This window comes from Phodopus roborovskii, unplaced genomic scaffold (assembly GCF_943737965.1).
Source record: "Phodopus roborovskii unplaced genomic scaffold, PHOROB, whole genome shotgun sequence".
In the NCBI taxonomy this organism is placed as follows: domain Eukaryota; kingdom Metazoa; phylum Chordata; class Mammalia; order Rodentia; family Cricetidae; genus Phodopus; species Phodopus roborovskii.
In genome coordinates this window covers 5484324-5508315 of record NW_026126418.1, presented here as the reverse complement: position 1 = coordinate 5508315, position 23992 = coordinate 5484324, and the positions used below count along the sequence as shown (strand labels likewise).

Sequence of the window (23992 nt, the reverse complement as noted above, 5' to 3'; positions counted from 1 at the left end):
ACAGTTCAAAAGCCTATAGGAGATTTGGTAGATAATTTGGGCTCCATGTATAGCATAATATCTCATCAGAGGTCTCTGTCATAATTTCCAAAACCTATGAGAATGTTACATATATAACAAGAATTATGATGTATGTGGAACTAAGGTCATTCTCAACTTAAAGATAGAGAAAACATCCAATATCCAGGTGGGCACAACATAGTAACAAGACTTCATCCTCCTGATGGAAAGAAGGCAGGAGAGGAAGTGGCAAGAGAGATAGACTAGCCATTACTGAGCTGGAAGGTAGGTAGGAATTCGAAGCCCAGGACTCTAAGAAGCTTGGGGGGGGGGGCAGGAAACAAGGAAACAGACTGTCTACTAGAACCTCCAAAGAAGACAATCTCCAAAGCTAGACAACTTGATATTAGCCTGGTAACATCCATTTTATGCTTCTGATTCTAAGAACTTTAAAAAGATGAATTTGCACTTCAAGTTGACAGTGGCAGCAATGATAAGAAACTACTCATTCAGTACCATCTTCCTTACAGATGATGCTTAGAGACTAGTTGTTCAAGGTGTCTGTCTGGAGGTAGAGGGTGAGGGACAGACAAAATGTCAAGATTTATCAGATGGAAACTGCCTATGGGAATTTCTAAAGGAAGAAGCAATTGTAAGGAAATCTTGGAAACTGCCCACTTTTGTGTGCAAGCACATATACTCTTTTCTTTTTACACAGGGTTAGGGCATTCAGACTTCCAAAAAGACCTCACAAGCAAGGGTAAGACCCTTCACAAGCACTTCCCCCAATTCTAAACTTTTAACATTCCATGTTTTAAGGCAGGGAGTCTCAAAAATGTGATCTATCAAAACTTACAAAGTGTAAGGAGCAAATTCCTAAACAGTACCTGAGTCAGTGTTTCTGCTAAGGGTAGGAAAATTCAATCTTAACAAAGGAAGATGACAACACGGCAGAGAAAATATTATATACTAGATTGTTAAAGACCACTATTGAGGGGCCATTTATTAAACATTATTTCAAAAGAGACTTACATATTGTCCCCATTACCCACTCTTTTAGGAGCCCCAAAGCACCCACTTTGCTATATAAGATGTGTTTTTGTTTCTTTGTTTTCTGGGCCTCAGACAGCTTAGAAAGTGTGAACATTGCCTACTGCAATAGGGGGGTGCTAAGAATAATGACTTAAATGTCTAATGATTCCAAAAAATGTCGTCTTTGTCGCTCTAAACCCCAGCCCATACTCACGCATGTAAGAAAGGCCTGCCATTTGATGTACTGTATGTTAAATAATGGAAGGGCAGTAGGTATATCTCCAAGTTTCTCCATGAGTAAAAATTGTACTTTAATATAACTAAATTCCAAATCCAATACCATTACTTAAGAGCAACTGTATGAATGTAAGAGACTGTATGAATCTCATGCTACATGTTTTACTTAAAACATTTTGGTCATGTCTGTGATTCTGTATTTCTAAATTAAGTTTTGTATGTTTCAAAGGAGCCATTAAATGGAGTTAAGATTTAAGGTTTCCCAGTAAGGTCAGGCCCTTTGAATGAATAAGGATGGGTAGCAGTGTATAGTCATCTTTAATACGTTAGAGGTGAATGATAAAACTAAAGCAATCTGACATGTGACTGAAAAGGGTCTAAAACAGGGGATTTAAAACAGATCCCATCTCGGTAATATCTAAATAACTCACATTCCAAAGCAAGGTCACAGAAAAGCCATATAGCCTTGGAGGCCAGGGACCGAATCAAGCTCTCCCAAGTCCGAAGACGGTCCTTTGCCACAAGCCATAGGCTAAGTCAGAAGACCCGTTCCTCCAGGAGGTTGAAGGGAACGGGGAGACTTGGCCCTTACACTCACAAAAGCGGGTCCCCAAACAAGAACACCCTGATCCAGGCCCCTTGCTCAGCTAAACAGAAAAGTTCAACGAGCGACAGCCACTCACCCTGCAGCAGCTGAGTGCCATGAAACCACCTCCAGCTCGCTGCACGGCCGACAGGCCACGCTGCAGCACCCTGAGCCAGGCCCAAGCTTCGACGGCTGCCAAAGCCCAGGAGGCATCGTAGCAGCGGCAGGTCACAGCGTAGCCTCCAGGAGGCCGCCATCTTCCCGGCCTTCTCCGGGACTGCTCGCAGCACGGATAGACCGGCAACCTCAAGGCCCGCCCAGGCCCCGCCTTGCACGGAATAGCCCCGCCCACAAGGCGCGCTCCGCACCTTAGGACTCGAGGACCAGCCCTTCTAGCACCGCCTCTAACCTTCATGGGCACGCCCACTGGCTGGTCTGCGCCGGCGCAGGTTCTCCCAATGGGCGAGGCCCTCTCAGATCCCGCCTCTGGCTCTTGCCCCGCCCCAACTCTGCCCGCTCCGCGACGTAATAGCGTTCTTGGGCGGCGCTTTGGCCTGGAAATAGCGCGCGGCGGATAACCGAGCGCTGGTCTGAACCATGTCTGGCTGTCACGCTCAAGGAGACTGTTGCTCGCGGCCGTGCGGCGCGCAGGTAAGGACAGTGGTTTACGACACTCAGGGTGGGACTTCGGTCGGGCTCTCTAGAAGTCTGATCCCCTGCCTAATCCTCGCCAGTCCGGTGGGGCTGCTCAACCTGAACTGTCCCGGTGCCAGGAAGACAGCAGCCTTTTTTGAGCAGCTGTCCCTTCCTGCCTTACTTGACATTATGAGGAGGGACATCATGGAAGTGATTCTTCTTTAAAGCAAATGGGCCTTCGGTGTGCGTGGGTTTTTCTTCCAGTTAAACACGCCACAGACTCATGAAATGCCTTCTCCGTGCTAAGGCAGTGCTTAACAAGAGAACTAAAGCCCTGCGGAAGACTAAGGGGAAGTGCACGAAATTATCTTCTTTTATTAGCCTGTCTTCAGGCCTAGGTTCTCAATTAAAAATAAAACACGGAAATTTTTAGTGCAGACCATTTGTGAACCATTATTGTCTTTGAATAACTGGATATCCCCAAATTCATAAAGAAAACCTTGGCTTGGCGGTGGTGGCGCTTGCCTTTAGTCCCAGCAGGCGGCAGAGACAGAGGCAGGTGGGTCTCTGTGAGTTCAAGGCCAGCCTGGTCTACAGAGCTTGCTCTAGGACAGGCTCCAAAGCTATAGAGAAACCCTGTCTCGAAAAAAAAAGAAGGAAGGGAGGAAAGGAGGGAGGGAGGGAGGGAGGGAGAGAGAGAGGGAGGAAGGAGAGAGAGAGAGAGAGAGAGAGAGAGAGAGAGAGAGAGAGAGAGAGAGAGAGAGAGAGAAAGGCAGGAAATAAAGAAACCTTGAAGTTACTCAAGATTGAGAGGGAGATCTTGCATATAGGACACAATCTTTGTGGCCATCCCTAGGCAGGTGTATAAGGAAAGTAAAAGCAATATGTAAGAATCATTGCTAAGATGTCTTGATAGCAGACGTGTTTAAGTCTGCCGATTAGTAAATCTTTGTGAAGGTCATCATAGACATACAGATTTTTATTTTCATCCTAAATATTGTGCCAGGTTGGCAAGTGTGAATGAATTTACCAAGACAAAAAGTAGCCACACACAAAAAAGAAGCTGAAGGTATTTTTCATAAACAGAAGAAGAGGAAGGTAGTTTCAGATAGTGATTCATGAAAAACTTTATGAATACCTAGCATTTTAGAATGATCCAGATTTTGAGGAAACCCACCTTGACTGGAGATCCTATTACATGTCTCTAGCTTTTTCTTGCAGTGAGTGGGTAATGAACTCAAAGTTAAATTCTGCTTTTTTTGAGTGAAACTAGGAAGTCACATTTTGTGTGAAACCTTTTTGACTATAAATGTTGGCTTGGGCTCTAAGTATTGTACAGATCAAATAAACTACTTGTGAGTCTGATTGGGCCCATGTCCTAGTTAGGGTCATTATCACTGTGATGAAACACCATAACCAAAGCAACTTGGGAAGGAAAGTGTTTATTTGGCTTACACTTCATATCATGGTTCATTATTAGAGGAAGGCAGGACAGGAACTCTTAACAGGGCAGGAACCCAGAGGCAGGAGCTAATGCAGAGGCCACAAAGAGATGCTACTTATTGGCTTGCCCCTTGTTGCTTGCTTAGCCTGCTTTCTTATAGAACACAGGACCATCAGTTCAAGGATGGCACCATTCATAATGGGCTGAGCACCCCCCCCCATCAATCGCTAAGAAAATGCCCTACAGGCTTGCCTACAGCCTGATCTTATGGAGGCATTTTCTCACTGGAGGTTCTCTCCTTTCAGATGACTATAGCTTGTGCCAAGTTGACATCAAACTAGCCAGCACAAACACCTAACTACTTTATCTCTTGGTTAGAATAGAGGTCTGTCCCAAGAGATACAGCAGGATTCCCCCTCTTTGGGGGTTCTGAAAAACAGAGAGAAGACCCATGTGAGTAGTAGGCATTTGCTGTAAGTTTGCCTCTGATTCCCTGGACTGAGGACAGGGGAAACATTTGGCCGTTTATAACTTCACAGTCACAGCAGAGTGCTTGTCATTTCCCTATGGCCATGAGAATGATGGCTTCACTGTAGGTGCCTGCAGGCAGCTATGAGGTGGAGGCAGAGGCAGCTTCAGGTGGACAGTGACCCTGGTTCTTTCTGTACTAATACCACAACCAAAGGCCATCAAAATTCCTGCCTCCTGTTTTCCTTGTTCCCAGCATTCTGCCAACCTTCACCTCTCTTCACTCAGCTCCCCCAACTCCCAGCCATATCTGCCCTGACCAATCCCTATCTGCTCATTGCACATACTTTTCTTTCTCGTACCTATTTTTGCCCCTATGCATCCTCATCAGAGTACCCTTTATACTGTATGGCAACTAGTGCCTTTTCTTGAGTTTTTCTTCCCCAAGCTGCTGAGAACTCATAAGAGGGAAGGATAGGTCAGCCCTATGAATCGGTGAGTCTACATATATCATAGTGTCCTGCCCTGTGTGCTGCCCCTCTGGGGAGCTACCTTCCATGCTGTTTTAGGTGGCTATTCCAAAACCTTACTATCTCTCTTCATCTCATGCCCAAGCCTGTTGCCCTGAAATTGCAATGACAGGAAAAGCTGTTAGATAGAAACATCTTGACCTCTTCTTTTTTCCATCTATAGTAAGTACAATTTAAAAGTAAAGGAGTGTGTATCTATGTCCATATTGCCCAGATTCAAACCTTGGCTCTGCCATTGGCATCTGGTGATCTTAGACAAGGTCATCTTTTAGTGTAATAGGGTCAATATAAGGATAAAGTAGTCTATACAGTTCTAACAGTCACAGAACAAGCACCCGATAAATGCTGGCAATTCCTATAGTTGGTAGTATCATGTATTTACCTGCATCCTTATTCTTCCCCTGATTGAAGGCAATTATGTTCCTGTTCTCCTTATCTCCTTTTCCCCCACAAGAGAACCTATCTATTAGGCCATAGTTCTCCTATGCCTTAAGTCTCTTCTTGACCTCTAACTCTGCCTCTTTAGCATATGCTATCATTTGGATGTTGAGTGTCCCCAGACACCTATATGGTAAAGACTTATTCCCTAGGTGTGCACCATTTGGAGGTCGAAGCACCTGTATAAGATGGGGACTAGAGAAAGATCCTATGTCATTGGGCATGTGACCCCAAAGGGCATGGTACACCCTATGTACCTTCTTTCTCTTTTGTCTCCTGGCCATTTGGTGAGCCATTTGTGTCACTGTGTGCGAATTACCATGAATACCCTGTACCCTATCAAAGTCCTAAAAGTAACAGACCCAGCTAATCATGGACTGGAACCTATAAAACTGAGCCAGAATAAACCTTTTCCCATGATAATTACCTCAGGTAGTTTGTTACAGTGTCTGAAAAGCCATTACTACTACTACGTATTATAGGAAATTGTTTGTATTGACTTATTCAGTGTTTCCTTACCTAGGACTCCCTGCCATAACAACATTACTGAATGAGTCTTTAGGATTTTACGCCTGCAGTTTTCATTTACTTCTAAATGACATGAGTGAAACCCACTTTGGCCTGGCTTACAAATCCAATTCTTCAAAGTATTTGTTTCTTAGGGGGGCCAATGAGAGGGCTCAATGGGGGAAAGTGCTTTCTGCCAAGCCTGACAACCTGAGTTCTGTCCCCAGAGCACACATGGTAAGATAACAATTCTTTAAATGTTACTTATGGTGATGAAGGCTGACTTACAGACACCCTTGGCCTTGTGCAGCCCTCAGCCAGAAGCCCGCTGTGCTTCCCCCAAGGAGGAGCTGAATGTTGTTAGGGAATGTGCTACAGCTGTGCTTAGTCTCACTTCATCCTGGTTACTCCACCCTCCCAAGGGTCCCCAACACTGCCGGCAGCACTTCTGTTTCCCCCTAGTCTCTAGTGTCTCCCTCCCCACAGTGACTACTGTTTACCTTCATATGCTGTTCCTGGTGCTAAAGGTCAGGATCAGATACTTCCGGGTTCTTCACTTCTTCAAGCAATTGAAATAGAAGTCCACACTGATTTGCAAAACTAGCAAGGAAATGCTAAAGCAAAGCAATAGGAAAGATCAGAACACACTACCCTGGAGTGATGTTCATATGCATGAAGATACTCCAGGACCTTGATTAGCAAGGTTCAAGGGGAGATTGGCTCATATGTTTGATAAATTAGATGATGTCGCTTTTCTTTTTTTAATTATTTTTATTTTATGTGCATTGATGCTTTACCTGCAGGTATGTCTGTGTGAGGGTGTCAGATCTTGGAGTTACAGACAGCTGCCACATGGGTGCTGGGAATTGAACCCGGGTCCTCTGGAAGATAAGTCAGTGTGCTCTTAACTGCTGAGCCATCTCTCCAGCCCCTGATGTCATTTTCCTACTGTGCATGCCCATTAGCATTCTCACTCTTAAGATCTTAAATCTTCCAAATCCATTGCCATTGTCACTCTTACAGTTTCACTTCTGAAATATTTCACTGGCCTTCTTACTGGTCTCGTCCAGCTGTCATGTTCACTACCCTTCAGTGTCTTTTCTCCACTACTGTATTCAGGTATCTGAAAGCAGGATATGAGGGTGGCAGAGAGAGTTCAGTGAGCTCGGTAGACACTGCAGCATGCCTGCCTAATTTGGATCCTCAGCATCCACGTAGAAGTTGCATGTGGTGTCACATTCCTGTAATGCTAGCCCTGGGATGGATGAAGATGAGAGAATCTCAGGACCTGCTGGCCAGTTAGGCTAGCTGAAACTGTAGCTAGCCTGCAGACTCAGAAAGAGAGACCCTGTCTCAAAAATAGTCAGGGAGACGACTCAGTGAGTGGCTCAAAGCACTGGCTACTTTTACAGAGTGTCATTACTTGGCAACCACATGTTGTTCCTTAATATCAATAAAACTACCCATGGGCCTGTGAGCTGAGTCAGTGGGTAAAGCAATTGCTTCATAAGCCGGTTGACATGCGTTTATTCTCCACATAGAGGTAGAAGGAGAGAGCTGACCCCATGAACTGCTGCTTTGATCTCCACACTCGTGCCCCTCCCCCAACTATTAAAGAAAGAAAGCCAGTGCTGAAATTCAGAAGTCTAGGAATCACTGATCCATATAAGAAAACCAACACCCAGAAAGCATCCTTGGGTCACATCTGGACCCTTGCTTATGCTAAGAAACATATGCTTTACTATCAAATGTCACCCCTCACCTGACTGTTTATGTTTGGTTCAGAGCCTCCCAGGAAATCCTGGGTCCAGGTACATGCTGGTGTTTTAAGTGAAAGAAAAACAAAGGAAGGAAATAAATGGAGCCCCTGTTAGGCATAAGTAGTTATTTTTGTGATAGTCAAGGCTGAAATTTCTTCCAAGTGGAATGGAAGCTTCCTACACTTTAATGTCTATAATATATTCAGAATGGCACCGAGTTTGTGTCTGCCGCACCAGAGCTGCACTTCTGTAAATACTTCATCATGGTGGGTCTTTAGCTTCGTGTCATATAGTTATGCTCTCTGAAAGGCAGCTCTGACAAGTACTTTTGGCATCTGGGAGAGCAGCTAAGCCATCCCTTCTTGCCAGTTCCGAAGATAGTATTTCTATTCTCACACTCTTGGGCTGCACAGGTTAAGTGACTGCACCTTCAGCAAATGTGTCTCTGCGAGGGCTCCATTACTTCCCTGTAATTGTATCTTGCTGCTCTGAATGACTGAGGGAGATGCAGTAACTGAGCAGCCCTGTCATTGATACACGCTGTAGCAGGAAGCTGGCTAATTGCTCTAATACTTCAGTACTGGGCAAAGACAAAAGGGAAGGGGGAATCTATAATAACAGACCATTTTCTGTAATGCTTGCAATTTGTTGTGCAAATTTGGTCTTAATGATTGGAACACTGCAGGAGTCTTCCCATTAGCTGTATTTAATATGTAATTAAAATGTCATTTATGCTTCCCCCCCAACCCCCAAAAAAGAAATAGCAAATTATATGGGATATAAAAATTTTTGGCTAGTTTCCTTGAGAAAAGTTAAGAAATCTGTTTTATTATTAACCTAAGTAATTAGTGTTCAAGAACTTTACCTCTGTAAAATGGGAGTGAGTATTGTGCCACACTGTTCGGCACCAAGTATTTTAAATTTTATGCTTAAATATGTTATATGTGTGTAGCTCTAGTGTGGTATGTGCACATGAGTACAGGTGCCCAAGGGCTCCAGCAAAGGGTGCTGGGTCCTTTGGACATGGAGAAACAAGTGATTGTGAGCTGTCATCTGACATGGGTGCAAGGGACTGAACTCCAGCCGTCTGCAAGAGGAATAGGCCTTAACCTCTTAAACCATCCCTCTAGCCCCAGGTTTTGTTAAAGTGAGTGTGTGTGTGTGTGTGTGTGTGTGTGTGTGTGTGTGTGTGTGTGTGTGTAGATAGGTAGGTGTACATGCAGGTCCCTGAGAAGGCCAGAAGCTTCAGTATCTTCTGTAGCTGTTAGAGGTAATGTGAGCCACTTGATGTGGGTGCTGGGAACTGAACTCTGCTCTTCTGCAAGAACAATACATGTGCTTAACGGCCGAGCCATCTGTCTCTTCAGCTTTGTGCTATGTGTTTTACCTTCATTTTATCTCATTTTATTCCTCAAAGTGTTCTCGTTTAATGGCTGAGTAAAAGAAAGGCTCAGTGCCTTAGTTAAGGTTTCTGTTGCCATGATAAAAGACTGAAAACAAGCAGCATGAGGAGGAAAGAGTTTTATTTCACCTTACAACTTGTTGTCGACCATTCGGAGAAGTCGGGGCAGCAATAGCAGGCAGGAACCTGGAGGCAGGAGCTAAAGCAGAGACTGAAGGGGTGCTGCTTCCTGGTTTGCTCCTCATTCTTTATGTAACCCAGAACCACGGGTCCAGGGGCAGCCCCGCCCACAGTGAGCTGGACCCACTTCAATAAGAAAATGTGCCACAGTCTTGCCTGCAGACCAATGTGGCTGGGACATTTTCTCAGTTGAGGTTCCTTCTTCTAGCCTGTGTCAAGTTGACATAAAAACTAACTGGCACACTCAGCAATGTGTAAACAATGAATTAGTTATAATATAGTTTGTAAGTTCTGCTAACTCTTAAATCTGTGTTGAGCTGAGCTTTACAAAATGCCTGGCTTTCTCCCATGCTCTCAGTTTTATATTTTGAAGGCTACTTCATCAACAGTCATTCATAATACCTAAAATTATATCTATCTATCTATCTATCTATCTATATCTATATATGAACACTGAGACATGGAGAAAGGGGAAGAATGAGAAGCAAATTTGGGAAAGCACTATTTTAGCTACTTGAGGATCCAGTCTTTTGAAATGATTTTTCTCTGTCCTTGAGAATGATTTTACCCCTTTACTGAGGGCTAAGGTCAGTAAGTAGCTCAGTAATTTTCTGTGCTTTCCTCTATAGCAAGGAATTCCTGTTTGCCTTTTGCCTGAGAATGCAGCCCACCGAGTCTTGGGTTTATATGGGCATTTTCTGTGTGGTGCAAGTCTGCACCACACAGATTTCTAATTCTTGTCCAGTTATTACAGTAGAAGCTTGGAGTCACCAGATTTCTTTTCAGACGCCTTGAAGAGAATGCTGGCTTTAGGCTTCCCTGATACCAAAATGTCCCATTTATCGGAAGCTGTCTTTGTGGGGCTGCAGTCGAAACCAGCTGAGCGGCCCAGGGTCCGTACCTGAGTGGGGGAGTGTGGATGAGGGAAAGAAGTTAATACTTGAGTGGGGGAGTGTGGATCGCTAGCTATAGACGATAAAGAAAAGACAGAATAAAAGACAGGAGGGCAGATCAGTCACTACTGAAATGCCACAAGTTTATTTTTCACCACTCTTATATACCTTACCACAAAAGAGAAACACAGTAGCATGTATGTAGCATGTATATGGAACAGATTTTTCTTCCTCACTGATTCTAAGGGTTCAGTTAGTACACCTTAGCTTCAACTTCTTGTTCCCTAGCCTTGAGGGTCAAGAGTAGTCACACCTCAGATTCAACTTCTCATTCCCTAGCCTTAAGGGTCAGGAGTAGCCAGCCACACATCAGATTCAGGTCTGTTATTTAGAATAAGACAGCCAAACATCCTTCTGTAGCCACACCTTTGACCTTTAAGTCTTATGACAGCTTTGAACACTCTGTCCTTGTGCTAAGATGGAGTGCAGCCATCTTTATGGGCACTGACACCATTCTCTTTTAGTTTATCACTCCTGTGATGTCTTTCCACGCCAGCAATTTATTTTGAAATATTTATAAAAATGACTTAATAGCAGTGTTCATTCATTTAAACTACTAGGAAAAAAGCAGGGGGAAACAAATGACATCGTTTTGTTATTGTTATTTTGTTTTTCAAGGCAGGGTGTCTCTGTGTAACAGCCCTGGCTATCCTGGAACTCTCTGTAGACTGGGCTGCCCTCAAACTCACAGAGATCTGTCTGCCTCTGCCTCCCAAGTGCTGGTATTAAAGGTGTGTGCCACAACCACCCCCCGGCCAACATAGTTTTTCCAAAGAGGTTAATTATTGGAGTTACAGATATACAGAAAGCTTGGTGGTAACTTAACCTTTATTTATATACTCCTTTAAACAATATGCCTTCTTAGAAAAGAATCATGGTTGCTTTTGAGTAGGATTTGCTTATTGCTATTCTCTTGATTTAGTTTTCATAGTGAGTGTTTATTGTAATTGTAATAAGAGAAGATATTAAAATCACTTTGGGAAGCAACATTTTTAAGATAAAAATGAAGCTGAGCCAACACAGACTATGTTGGGCAGGAAAACTCTAATGTCTAATGTATGGTGTTCTCGTGGGTGTTTTGTAACTTTCCTGTGTATCCAGATGGATCCTGTGTATCCATGTTTCTTTTAGCACTAGGTTCCGCTGTCTTTCTGCCGACACTGTGTCATAGACCCCTGGTATTTCTCTGCCTTGTTCTCACAGCCTGTTCCATAGATTATAGGCCCCTATACTGACCAATCCCAGGTTGCCAAATAAGTAAATCCATTTCTAAATATTAGGAGCAGGCTGTGTTTGTTTCCTTAACTACCTCTTTTCTTAGGTACATTTCCTTGAATGTCCTTTGGTTCCTTGTTAGAAATGCCAGCTGGAATACACCATTTAAAAAGAGTCTGATTAAAAAAGCATTGTCTTCTGTTTAAGGACAAGGAACATCCCAGATTCCTGATCCCAGAACTTTGCAAACAGTTTTACCACCTGGGCTGGGTCACTGGCACCGGAGGAGGAATTAGCTTGAAGCATGGGTAAGTGTCCAGTTGATTTCAGTTCTGGAGTTGCCCATTTCAGCAAGCCATGGTTGGTGTGTCCAAACCCAGCTGATAGTCAGTGTACTGTGATACTGAAGCTTTTTACTTTCTAAATGATTGATGGGTGTTTGCATAACCCATCGGAACCCGGGAGCAGAAGCAACAGGCACAATGAACACTGAAGGCTTTTGGATCCCAGTTGCTAATTGGGATAATTTGGTTTTCTCTCTTTGGAATAATGAAGGTGGGTAACAGTCCAGCAAGTAAGTTCATGTACCAGAACTATTACAGGATCTTCTCTAGATAGTCGAAGATGTACTTCGAAAGTTCAGAGACATATTAAATACAGATTATCAGTCATTAAAAATTCAAGACTCCATGTTTACTGAGTTCAGAAACAGGCCATGTGCTATTTTCAGCAGAGATATCACGATTAATGGGCATAGCAACTGCTGATATTTACTCCGTTGAGGAGGTTTAAAGCAGAAAGAAGGAATCATTTTCTATTGCTCATTGGATTCAGGGACTGTCTTGTCTTTGAGCAGATGAGGAATAACAGCACTGGCAATGACTCTCAAGGTGACACCTCATTCATCCTCCCGAGGCTTTCTGAAGTAGGATTAATGTTTCCCTCCTGAAATATATGAATATTGTTGTCTGGAGGCAGAGTGTTAAACTGAGTGATGGTGCTTTGTTTCTGTATTCCAGGTTACCATTTTCTTTAGCAAAATTAGGTTATTAAGACATTTATATGTTGAGTATGTATATGTACCTGATATGTATGTGTATATGTATGTACATATACATGTATAACTGTATGTACATATATACATATAACACACTCACATAGATAGATAGATAGATAGATAGATAGATAGATAGATAGACAGATCGATCCCAAGGAGTCTGCTTTTCATAATAGTAAATGGATTGTAAAATAAAATCAGAACATTTTAAACAAAAGGAATTTTATTACATATCCTACAAGATGATGATTTTGTAATTTCATCTGCTTCAAATTACAATGTAATTCATGAAATATTAATTCAGTAGTGGGAAGTACAAAGGTATCTTAGTCAACAACCTGTACAGTTGTGAATGTAAGGATTCTCTGAGTACAGATACAGTGGTCCCTGATGGGTCTGTACATCCGTCTGCCCCCTCTCCATCAGTCACTCCAGCTCTAATGTGTCAGTTCAGGATTGTGCCTAAACATCCAGGGTGTTTTGCCTAAATTTTCTAATTGTCTTATTCACAACATATCCAAATTATTAATTATTTGTTCCTGTTTTACTTTTCTATTTAAAAGTTGAGTGTCTATAATTTAATTTCCCTGATGATGGTTTATAATAAATCATGTTCTAAAAGCGTTAACTTATATTTATTTTTATGTGCAGAGAGTGATTTTTGTACATAATAGAGCTCCTACCAAACTAAGCTAAAATAGTCATTTCTGGATATATGTTAAAAAGAGTAGAATGAAAACCCAAAAAAGAATTTTTTTAAAGCAAGAAAGAAATTGTAAAGGACTTTTCTTTCTAGAAGAACTGTACTAGTCTACATACTGATTGTGTGTGGCCAACATAAACCATTTATAGGCACATCTCTTAATACGCAATGGCTTTTATAGCACTACAATCAATTTATAGGAAAGTTGCATCATATGTAGTTTTTTCCTTATTTTTAATGGGCAAGGAGCTCCCCCTAGAGGCCACAGAGGGAAGGAGCAGGGTTTTAAGGCATTGTTTGGCTTGGAGTTTGTGCTTTACAGACTAAAATGGGTATTTTTAGTAAAATGTTGAATTTTACCTCTAATATTTAAATGAATTTATGAACCCCTATTACTCATCTTCATGTTTCTGGTAATAATTTTGTCTTCTGTGTCTGACTTTTGGTGCAAATAAATTTGAAATGACATATAAATATATAGGTAATGTCCTAGAATCATACACACAATGAAGTCTTTGGGGTATAGAAGTACTGACAGATTTCAAGGTTTGGATAACACCACTCCAGCTTACATGACTAGTGTATGATACCAGGGTGTGTGTGTGTGTGTGTGTGTGTGTGTGTGTGTGTGTGTGCGTGCATTTGTGTGTGTGTGTACACATATATACACATATGTACACACTCATACACATAAACACATATGTATGTGATATTGAGGACACACATAGACATTGAAAGTGAGGACACACATAGAGTCACCAAAGTCATTCAATGACACTCAGCAGCTATTGCCTTTAGGCTTGGTCTGTGATGTTTAGATTTACTAATTCCTATTTTCATCAGTATGTGGCAGCCACACTAAGCTTGTTGCATGCTACATACTGTTAGGAGTCATATTTGATGAGCACATTTTGTAGATGAGCTATTGAGACATATCTCAGTGGTCTTTAATGACCAGAGCATAAGTAAAAGTAGACATACCTGAACACAGATGCAGTATAAACTCTTGTTTTTCTGCCCTTTTATTTACCATAGAGTGAAAAAGCAGGAGTATAGAGAAATTCTAGAACTCATTCCCTGGAACTTCCAAGTTCTTTTTATTTGTGGCTTACAGAACCAAGCAAACATTTTCCTTCAGTCTTTTAGTGTTATCTCCTAAAACAAAAGCTGTCATTTTGTATTCTTCCCATATTTCTCTTTCTGTGTTGGTATTGCTATGTCAAAAACTTACTTAGGTTATCTTTGAATTGCTCAAAGAAAGTTAATCAAAGTGTAAATTAGCTCCGACTTACAAAGACAACAATACAAATAGATTTAGCTAGAACACCATCTCTTATCACAAAGCTGTCAAGTAGATCTCTGGGACTTCCGGACCTGGAGGAAGGGTTGCCACACTGTTGCCCCATGCATCTGAGAATGAGCAGTGAAGTGGCTTCAGGAAACCTAGTTACATATGAGTCCACTGCTTCCTGGATTCTGCTCACCTACCAGGCGTTTATCTAGACCTGTAGAGTTTTCCAAGAAACTCTCATTTCACTGACATACTTGTCAGTCCCAAGTCTGTTTGTTCTGTAGTAATCTCCTTGACAGCTTCATGTAGGCCAACTTTGTTGTCACTTTGAAGCCACTGATATTTGTCTACTGTGCATATCTGTCTCCATGGCTAAAGCTTTAGTCCCAGGTGCTCATGTTCCGGGTTTCCGTTTTTGTGGTAGCTCATTAATGTGCTCTAGCAACTGAAACTGGGAAGTGAGAAAAAGGACCAATCTATGTATGGAGAGAATGGGGACGATTTGACAGCACTGTAGAGGGCCTTGTGGGAAATGGTACAGGGCATATAAGTCTCAGCTGACACTCATACAAAAAGCACCTCTCTCTCTGTGTCTGTCTATCTGTCTGTCTCTCTCTCTCTCTCTCTCTCTCTCTCTCTGTGTGTGTGTGTGTGTGTGTGTGTGTGTGTGTGTGTGTGTGTGTTATTTTGCTTCAGATATTTACCCACTGCATTTCCCACACTGGTCTTGAACTCACGATCTTCTCTGCTCGGCCTCCTAAGTGCTATGATTATAGGCATATGCAACCACACTCAATATCCTACTTTCATTTCTTTTGTGATTGCTTTATTGCCAAATAATTTCCAAGATTTGCATGTCATAGAGGAACCCACTGTTCATGCTGTAATTTAGCAAACTGTCCACCAGAGGGCTCTGTGCTTCATGACTTCATGCAATAAATTAGAACCTCATTGTTTACAGTGCAAAAATGTTCTCAATCACCCATACATTTTGCATGATTTTAGATTAACTAGCAACTGTATTTTACATAGGGTACTGAAATTCTGTTCATTCATTTCAAAAGTACTGAATAATTAATGTGTTCAAATTTACCTTTCCTCTAGATAGTAATTTGGCAACCACTAATTTTTTTTTCTTTTTTTACCCCATGAAAAGAAATACATATATGTGAAAGTAGGAAAGACAAAAGCAACTACCTCGAGTTTTCTTAAGCCACTAGTGTTTCAAAGTAGCTTAGAACTTTCATTCTGTGCACTCTGACTCCTTCATTCAATCAAGCAGCCGTTTGGGCTTGGTCTATAAAGGACATTAATAGTTACACCACAAGGATACACTTTATTTGTTCAAAACCAGAAATTTAGCTAAACAAAAACCAATTTCTATATTTTGTGTTACCAGCAATGAAATCTACATTGCTCCCTCAGGCGTGCAAAAGGAACGCATTCAGGTATGCTAAAGGATCCTTCATATGCCCTGTCCTCTGTTCGTAACTGCTGTACCATGAAGTAGAATTGCTTCTAAAAGGTTATGTTAGTCTTGAAGGGTGGTTCTGTTGCAATAATTTAAATAACTAATCAATAAACATTTGCTAAGTAACTGTTAAATATTTGTTGAGTAATTATGAAATGGTTTTTAAGGTGGTATCTTCCGTGTATCCAGCATGGGTTTTAAACTCCAGTCAGGGCTGCAGAGAGGGCTCACTGTTAGAGCACTCACTGCTTTTCAGGGGACCTGGGTTTGGTTCTCCGTTCTCATGCACACAGTGGCTCACAGCTGTCTTTAACTCCAGTTGCAAGGGATCTAAAGCCCCTCTTCAGACCTCTGAGATTATCAGATATACACTTGGTGTACATGCATGCATGCAAAACATAAACATAAATCTTCAAAGTCTCATTGAGAAAACTGTAGCAGGCAGCAGTGAATAGCACAGCCTCATCCCACCGTTATCAGACTAGTGAGCTGGCCCTACTGCTAGCTTCGGGTCACACAAACCGATCCATATTTCCAATCGCAAAGCTGTTCCAATTTAAAGTGGAGGGATTTTGTTTCAAAATTTGGAGAAGTGGCATTGTATATCAATGCTCAAATAACACCCCACATCTAAATAAATGCATAAAACTTTGACCAATGGCAGGAAAAAAGAAAAGTGGCTCTCTTAGTGAAAGTTTATATTGTAGTCTTTGGGAGGCCCTGATGTTTGGAAGTTGCAAATTAGGACTATGCAGGCATCACTGAGAAAAAGCTAGGTCAACTCACCTGAAAACTCGGAGAATAACATCATTACTATGTTTCTCGGGGGATAAGAAAGTTTTAACATACATCTGGGCGTGCTGATTTCTTTATATGTTTCCCAGAAATGTAGTTGTGAAATGGCAGGCCTAAGTCTATGAACTGTCAGCAGCATCATTACATAGTTGTTTCTACATCTGATTTTATCCTTCAGATTTTAAAATAAAGTAACTTTTTAACTCTCAAGTTTTTGATATAAAACTTTATCTTTTTTATTTTATTAAAGTTTGTGTATATCAGTGTTTTGCCTACATGTCTATCAGTATACTGTATGCATGCAGTTCCCATGGAGGCCAGAAGAGGGCGTAATGACCCCTGGAACTGGAGTTCTATGGTTGAGAGTCACCATGTGAGTGCTGGGTAATAGACCCAGGTCCTTTGGAAGAACTGTCAGTCCTCTTAACCAATGAGCCATCACTGTAATCATAGTATAAAACTTAAAAAAAAAAAAAATTCTCGGTACTAAAAGTTTGGGGACTCAAAACATGAAGTTGAATGTTAAACATGTTATACTGTATAAGTACACCAAATAGAGACATTTTAATTGTTATTTTTTTAAGGCCTTCTTTTCTTTTTCTCTCTCTATAAATAGCCAGAAGATATGTTTGTTTGTGACATCAATGAACAGGACATAAGTGGGCCTCCAGCATCTAAAAAGCTCAAAAAGAGCCAGTGTACTCCTCTTTTCATGAATGCTTACACCATGAGAGGTAATTGGTCTAAAGAACACTTGAGCATTGGCCTCACTAAATAATAGTCATAATGACTTTACTTAACAGCTCTCGAGTATCTAACTTGCACAAGCATTTAGTTTCCCCTCATTCCATTCTCTTATCAGCCTCTGAAGAAGGTCCTCTTTCCCAACAGTTAGTTCCCATCAACTGGACACAAGCTGAGGTTTCCTGGAAAGAGGAACTGCAGCTGAGGAATTACCTCCATCAGACTGGCCTGTAGGCAGGTCTGTGGAGACATTTTCTTGATTAGTGACTGATGCGCGAGGGTGCAGCCCACTGTGGATAGTGCCACAGTGGCTGGTCCTAGATTGTAGTAAGTAGGCTAAGCAAGCCATGAGAGCCAGGCAGTCAAGAGCATTCTTCCATGGCCTCTGCTTCACTCCAACCTCCAGGTTCCTGTCTTGAATTCCTGCCCTGACTTCCTTCAGTGGTAGACTGTGATCCAGGACATATAAGCCACATAAACCCTTTCCTTTCCCAGGTTGGCTCTGATCAACATTTTATCTCAGCAACAGAATCCAACTAGGACAGCATCGTAACCACTACCAGTTTTTCCTATACATACGTTATGTATGTATAATGAAACATATACATACATAAAATGCATAGGTACTGGTGTTGATTTTGTCTTTAAGTCTAAGTTCTCTTCACTGAGCAACCGACTCTTCATCCCACAGGAGCAGGCGCCGTGATTCATACCCACTCTAAGGCTGCTGTCATGGCCACCCTTCTGTTCCCAGGACAGGAGTTTAAAATTACACATCAAGAGATGATCAAAGGAATAAAGAAATGTACCTCAGGAGGGTATTACAGGTATAATTTCATTATTAAATTATTTGGCATGCATTCTTCCTTCTCTTTGGTAAGTTGGGCCATGATCTTGTTATGCATATAATGAGATGCAGTGGGATCTGTGTTTAGTAATACCCCACTTAACAATATGCTTTGAGATGTGTTCTCAGCTACACAGACTCCTCCTCTGTTCCCCTGCCATGGTGAATTATTAGCAACATGAATAATGGAATGTTTGCTTCATCAACATGAACAGAAGTCTTGGCTGGAATTTCTATCAAGATGAATGAGGGCAGCCCCTTTTTAGCACTAAGAAAGAAAGATTTCCTCACCACTTTGTCTTCAGAAAAGTTGAACTGGGACTACCAGTGAAGTTTATTGATTTAATGTGTTTCTAGAATATGCTGATTATGAAAAAAATCTATTCATTTTAATTAGATAAATGACTCTATTTCAGAATTTGTGATGTGGGTGGCATAAAAGTATAGAACAATGACCTAACTAAATCTAGCCAGCCTGCAAAACATATAACCATTATTCATAAATCTATACTTGAATGGCTTGATAAAACAGGTTCCCAGTGTCCAGGTACAAGCTGAGCCTTGCGTTTAGTTGGTAGCATTTTTCTTAACCTTTGCCCTTCCTAATTTCTGGAGCCTGGTTCTCCCTTCCCTTCATTGGGAAGTGCTCCATGTTACTAAAGATACCACAGCAGTGTCTTACTATGACTGCAGGAAACAGGCTGAATGTGTTTAAACCGGTGTGCTGAAAATTCATCTCATTTGATTTCCTTATCTGTTTATTGTGTGCCTAAAGCCTTCCTCGGCACTATGAAAATGATGTAGAAAAGATAAAAGTTAAAGCATGGGAGCATGTGCTGAGCACTCACCAGGCCCTGGGTTCAGTCCTCAGCAACAGAGCTAAGCAAAATAAAGTCATTGTTAAACACCCTTTGTTTCCAGGTGAGGTGAGCATGCATTACTGTATCTGCTGTTCATTTTGGAAGCCACGTGCCTCTGTTATAGTAAAAATGATACTGACAGTCATTCAGAAGATGCTAGAGTGCAAAGGATACTGACAGTCATTCAGAGGATACTAGAGTACAAATGATACTGACAGTCATTTGGAAGATGGTAGAGTGCAAAGGACTTCCATGGCTCTGTTTCGATTTAACTTGTCAGAATCAGTATCCTGTTGGTGAAATGAGGGATTGTTTGAAATTGTTTTCTGGTTTCACTGTGCTTTGAAATTATTTTGCACCTGGAAATATTTCTGACTGTGTGGTGAATGCTTAGGAAAATATGCCTGTCACTCCTCTGGCTAGCTTCAGGAAAAATGTGAGAACAGCAATTCACTCCTTTACACTATGGTATTATATAATTACTTCTATCTCAACTACAGTGGAGGCACGGGCAAGTCTATACTACTACGATAATGGTTGCCCAAATTAGTAGGCACATGACAGCTGCTTAGTCTATGCCTGTCTGAAAGAGGTCACTTCTGATAACACTGAGCATTTTTGTTGTTAAGTGTATTCACTGCTTTGGTAAAAAGGCAGTGTGAGAAGAAACCATGTATAATGGAACACTTGTTTGAGTTGTCATTGGTTACAAGTGACATAAAGAATGGACTTAGTGTATGAGCTGGCATTTTGAAGCCCATTGCATATGGTGGGATGGCTTGTTCAGCCTTGATCCGGTGAAAGGTGGGGGTGGGGGCTTCCTGCCTCACCTGACTGTGCCAGGCTTTGTTGACTCCCTATGGTAGGCCTTACTCTTTCTGAGGAGTGCATAGGGGTGGGTGGAAGAAGAGGGGAGGGAGAACTGTGGTTGGTATGTAAAATGAATAAAAAATAAATAAGCAAATTAAAGAATGGACCTAGTTTTACTTGTAGGGAAGTCACTTGCTTGAACATTATTATGTTCTGACTTTATTTCATGAATTTACTGAGAAAAAAAATGTGGAAACAAAAATTCTAATGCAGCATGTTTTTATCATAACCTTGGTAATTGTTGCTAGATGATTCTTTCTATCCCATTGCCACAAAACAAACCTACATTGATTGGTTTGCCTATGAAGACATTTTGGTATTCTGCCAAGATGAAATAAATGATTTTTATATCAGGGAATAGTCCCACTATGTAATATATGGCTCTGTGTTTCATCTCATGTTTAAAATGTTCTGATTATTCTTGCTTCAAGGAAATGCTTGTATGATCTTGATTTCTTTGTTAGGTTCTGTTACACTGTATAGATTTCTGCCATTTAAACTCAAGGCTGCTTACCAAATCCCAATGGTATCTTTTTGTATGGACCATGTCTTTTTATACAAGATGTACAAAGTGAGTTGTAATATCTTGTTTTGAAGTTGGAGACACTGAGTGCTGTTTAGCTATAATGAGTATTTGACTAGTTACTAACAGGAAAAATTTCAAATAAAATATTGATGTTTTGGTGGGAGTAAGTATCTTGTTCTGTTTATAGGTATGATGACATGTTAGTGGTACCCATTATTGAGAACACTCCTGAAGAGAAGGACCTCAAGGAACGAATGGCTCATGCAATGAATGAATACCCAGACTCCTGTGCAGTGCTCGTCAGGCGTCACGGGGTGTACGTGTGGGGAGAGACATGGGAGAAAGCAAAAACCATGTAAGACTGAATTTGAGAATATTTGGTACAAATCACACTTAGAATGTGGAAGTGAACTCAACACAATTTAGGATTTAGAATTAAATATGAGTTTTCCACGTGCTTGTTGGTCAACTGGTTTCAACTTAAGAAATCTGTCATTGTTATTTATAGAGACGTGATTTTTACCTTGTTGGATCATCAGGACGTATTGATTAGGTCAGCTCTGATTTAGGAGGACTCTGTGACGTTTGCTACAGAGAAAGAGAGCCACAGATCTTAAATAATATAAAATTTTATTTAAAAAAATATAGCACACAATAAAAAAAAATATAACTTCATGTGAGTAGTATGTCTCCTGAAAAGTAAATGATGTAGTTACACCATTCAATGTGATTCTTTTGAATGTTTGAAAACTGTTGGGGTCAAAGTTGGAAACTTTTGGTATGAACTCAATAGTAGATGTAGCAACAAAGCAAAGCTAATGTTGGGAGACATGGCGGTGAGGACTGGAGAGCTTTCACCTGACACACGTTCAGTCCTTTCTGCCTTCTTTTCTGCAGGTGTGAGTGTTATGACTACCTGTTTGACATTGCAGTCTCCATGAAGAAGATGGGAATGGATCCAGCACAGCTTCCAGTGGGAGAAAATGGAATTGTATGAGCCAGGTGGATGCCTAAGTATCTTCAAGGAGAAAACAAACTTAATTATGCCTTAAATAAAGCTTGACTGCTTTTAAATGAGTTGGAAATGTTCTTGATACCACTAATTTGTCACTGAATATTACCAATGGTCACACTTAATCTCCTCTACACAGTTTTAAGTGGCAGAGGTAGAATAAAACTTTTTTTTTTTTAACTTGGTATTTGCTTATTTTAAAGCATGTAACAGCAAAGTATTTGCCTTTAAGTTAATTTCTTTTGTATCCACTCTTAGAGAATTCTTTTTCATCTTTAAAACACTGTTAGTAGAATTCACTGAGTATTTTCCACTTAATTGTGCAATGAAGGAATGAACACTTTTTTACTTTAATTTGATGCATAAAATTTATATGAAAAATTATGACTAGTATATCCTTCATACTTAATGTAAAAATACTTGTATAGATTTTCCTAATAAGCTGTAGTGCTTCCCTGTAAAGGCTAAATACCTATAATCTCAAAAGTCCAGAGTCCCAAACTTAGAGTGCAGACACAGTGTCATAGCCGGAATCTACACTCACTTTGTGGCATGTCATAGTGAAGGAACAGATGCATTAAAAAATGTTGTATGAAATCCTCCTGTCTCAGTTGTTTGTGAAACAAATGAAGTCTGTGTTTATCCTTCATTTCCATTCCCAAGATATCTCATTGTATGCATATATGCAAATATCCCAAATTAAACACTGCTAGTCCCAAGCATAAAATGAGAGACAATCAACCTATAACATGATATAAGGCACTGACTGTATATTGCTATCAGTTATAAGATTCAAATTATGATTTGATACCCAATGCAGGGTTTCCCATGGACTGGACAAATACTCTACTGCTGAGGTACACTTCAGCCCTATGTCTAATGAGAGAAGAGTTGGTCACCACCATTACGATATCTCTCAGGTCATCATCTTCCACCTCTTGAGCTTATTTACCCCAGATCATTTCCTTTATCCCTTTTTTCACCTTACCCAGACATCCAGACTCTGTTTCTATCCATTCTTCCTTTATATCCTAGCTTCTAAATAAATAAATAAATAAATAAATAAATAAATAAATAAATAAATAAATAAATGGAATAGTGCATGGACCAGTACTTTTACTACTTCACGATAAGCATCCTAACCCCTTGACCTCAATCAGATTCCCTTGGGAAAGATCTTACTCTTGGTTAAGCTACTTACAAGGCATCTGACCTAAGCAGCAAGGCCTTGTGGGAACAAAATTAACTACCATGTTGGTGACCACCTATCTCAGGTGAGCACTGGATATTGACAAAACAGGCCACTTGCAAATCCATAGCATTGTTCCAACCTCCTTACTGTTCCCCTAGCTCACTCTTCTCATTTGTTAGATCTCCACCATTAACAACTCTCACCTCACTCCAAGAGAGAGCAAATAGATTAATCCATGAGAGAAATATCTGGTGATTCTGCTTCACAGGCCAGTCAGCTTCTGTGGCTGTAGCCATCTTTACCATTTCTTTCAACTGTGTGATGTAAGACTCATCTTCCCACTATGTCTTGGACCTGTCATTGTCATCCTCCAACCTTCCCATAGCCATTGCTTTTGCCAGGATTCTTAAAACACATGTACCACACACTGGGCATGTGCTTGCTACCTTGCCTTCAGCCTTCATCCAGCTTTAGCATCTATCTGCTGCTCAGCTTAACAGGTCTCACCAAGAATAGCCAGATCTCCTGTGTGCTCCCTCCCAAAATGCTGGTTTGCCTTCCATTCTGTAAATAAAACCAGTCTCTCCTTGAAGACACTTGAAGCTGCAATGATGCTTCCTTCTGCTTCCTCTCATCACTGGGCCTCAGAGTAAAATGAATGAATTCTTTGAATGTCAAACCTCTGTTTCTTTTTGTTGTTCCCACAAACTTTAATAGTTCCAGTCATCCTCTGTGCATCTTAGCAAGGCAGAAGAAACACTGCTATGTTACTGCCAAGTGGGCCAGTTGGTGCCAGGGAATTTTATCCTCATCCATTCACTACCCCCTTCCAGACAGCTGTTTCTTTTCAAAATTCAAGCATTTCCCTGTATACTCATTCTGCTAATGACACTGACTTCTGGTTCACTACAAAGGAAAGACACCATCAAGAGAGGGTATGCATGGGCTTTCCACCCCTACATGTTCCACACAGGACAGGCAAACTGACCCTGCTGCCCACAGAGACCATATCTCCCATTGCTGTGTTCATCACTGAGCTATTTCTGGTCTTCTGTATCATCAGTTTTGCTCTCTCTACTAATTCTTCACCTTTATTGCATGAGGTGGCTGTTAGGGCTTTTGAATGCCTCATACTCCACTGCGCTTGGGATACTGCCCTGCTACTCTGCTTTCTGCTTTAGAGTTTCTGGTACTCTCAAGGACTAGTCCCACTTCTCTCCCAGGCTTGAGTTGAGC

At 41.2% G+C, this 23992-nt stretch overlaps 2 protein-coding genes across 2 annotated transcripts in view; one reads left to right on the top strand and one right to left on the bottom strand.

Moving 5' to 3' along the window:
• The window catches only part of Pdhx (pyruvate dehydrogenase complex component X), a 60704-nt gene extending 58539 nt beyond the window's left edge, over nucleotides 1-2165 (bottom strand). The window contains exon 1 of the mRNA XM_051184077.1: nucleotides 1953-2165. Coding sequence (XP_051040034.1) covers nucleotides 1953-2112 — 160 coding nt within the window. The 5' untranslated portion in view covers nucleotides 2113-2165. The remainder of the gene's footprint in view (nucleotides 1-1952) is intronic.
• Nucleotides 2166-2439: 274 nt separating this feature from the next.
• On the top strand, nucleotides 2440-21626 carry Apip (APAF1 interacting protein). Its single transcript, XM_051184095.1, has 7 exons — nucleotides 2440-2506; nucleotides 11596-11696; nucleotides 15839-15887; nucleotides 17322-17439; nucleotides 18141-18276; nucleotides 20740-20907; nucleotides 21450-21626. Exons 1-7 carry the CDS (start codon nucleotides 2453-2455, stop codon nucleotides 21547-21549), a joined length of 726 nt encoding a protein of 241 aa, XP_051040052.1. The 5' UTR covers nucleotides 2440-2452; the 3' UTR covers nucleotides 21550-21626.
• The last annotated feature ends 2366 nt before the right edge of the window (nucleotides 21627-23992 follow it).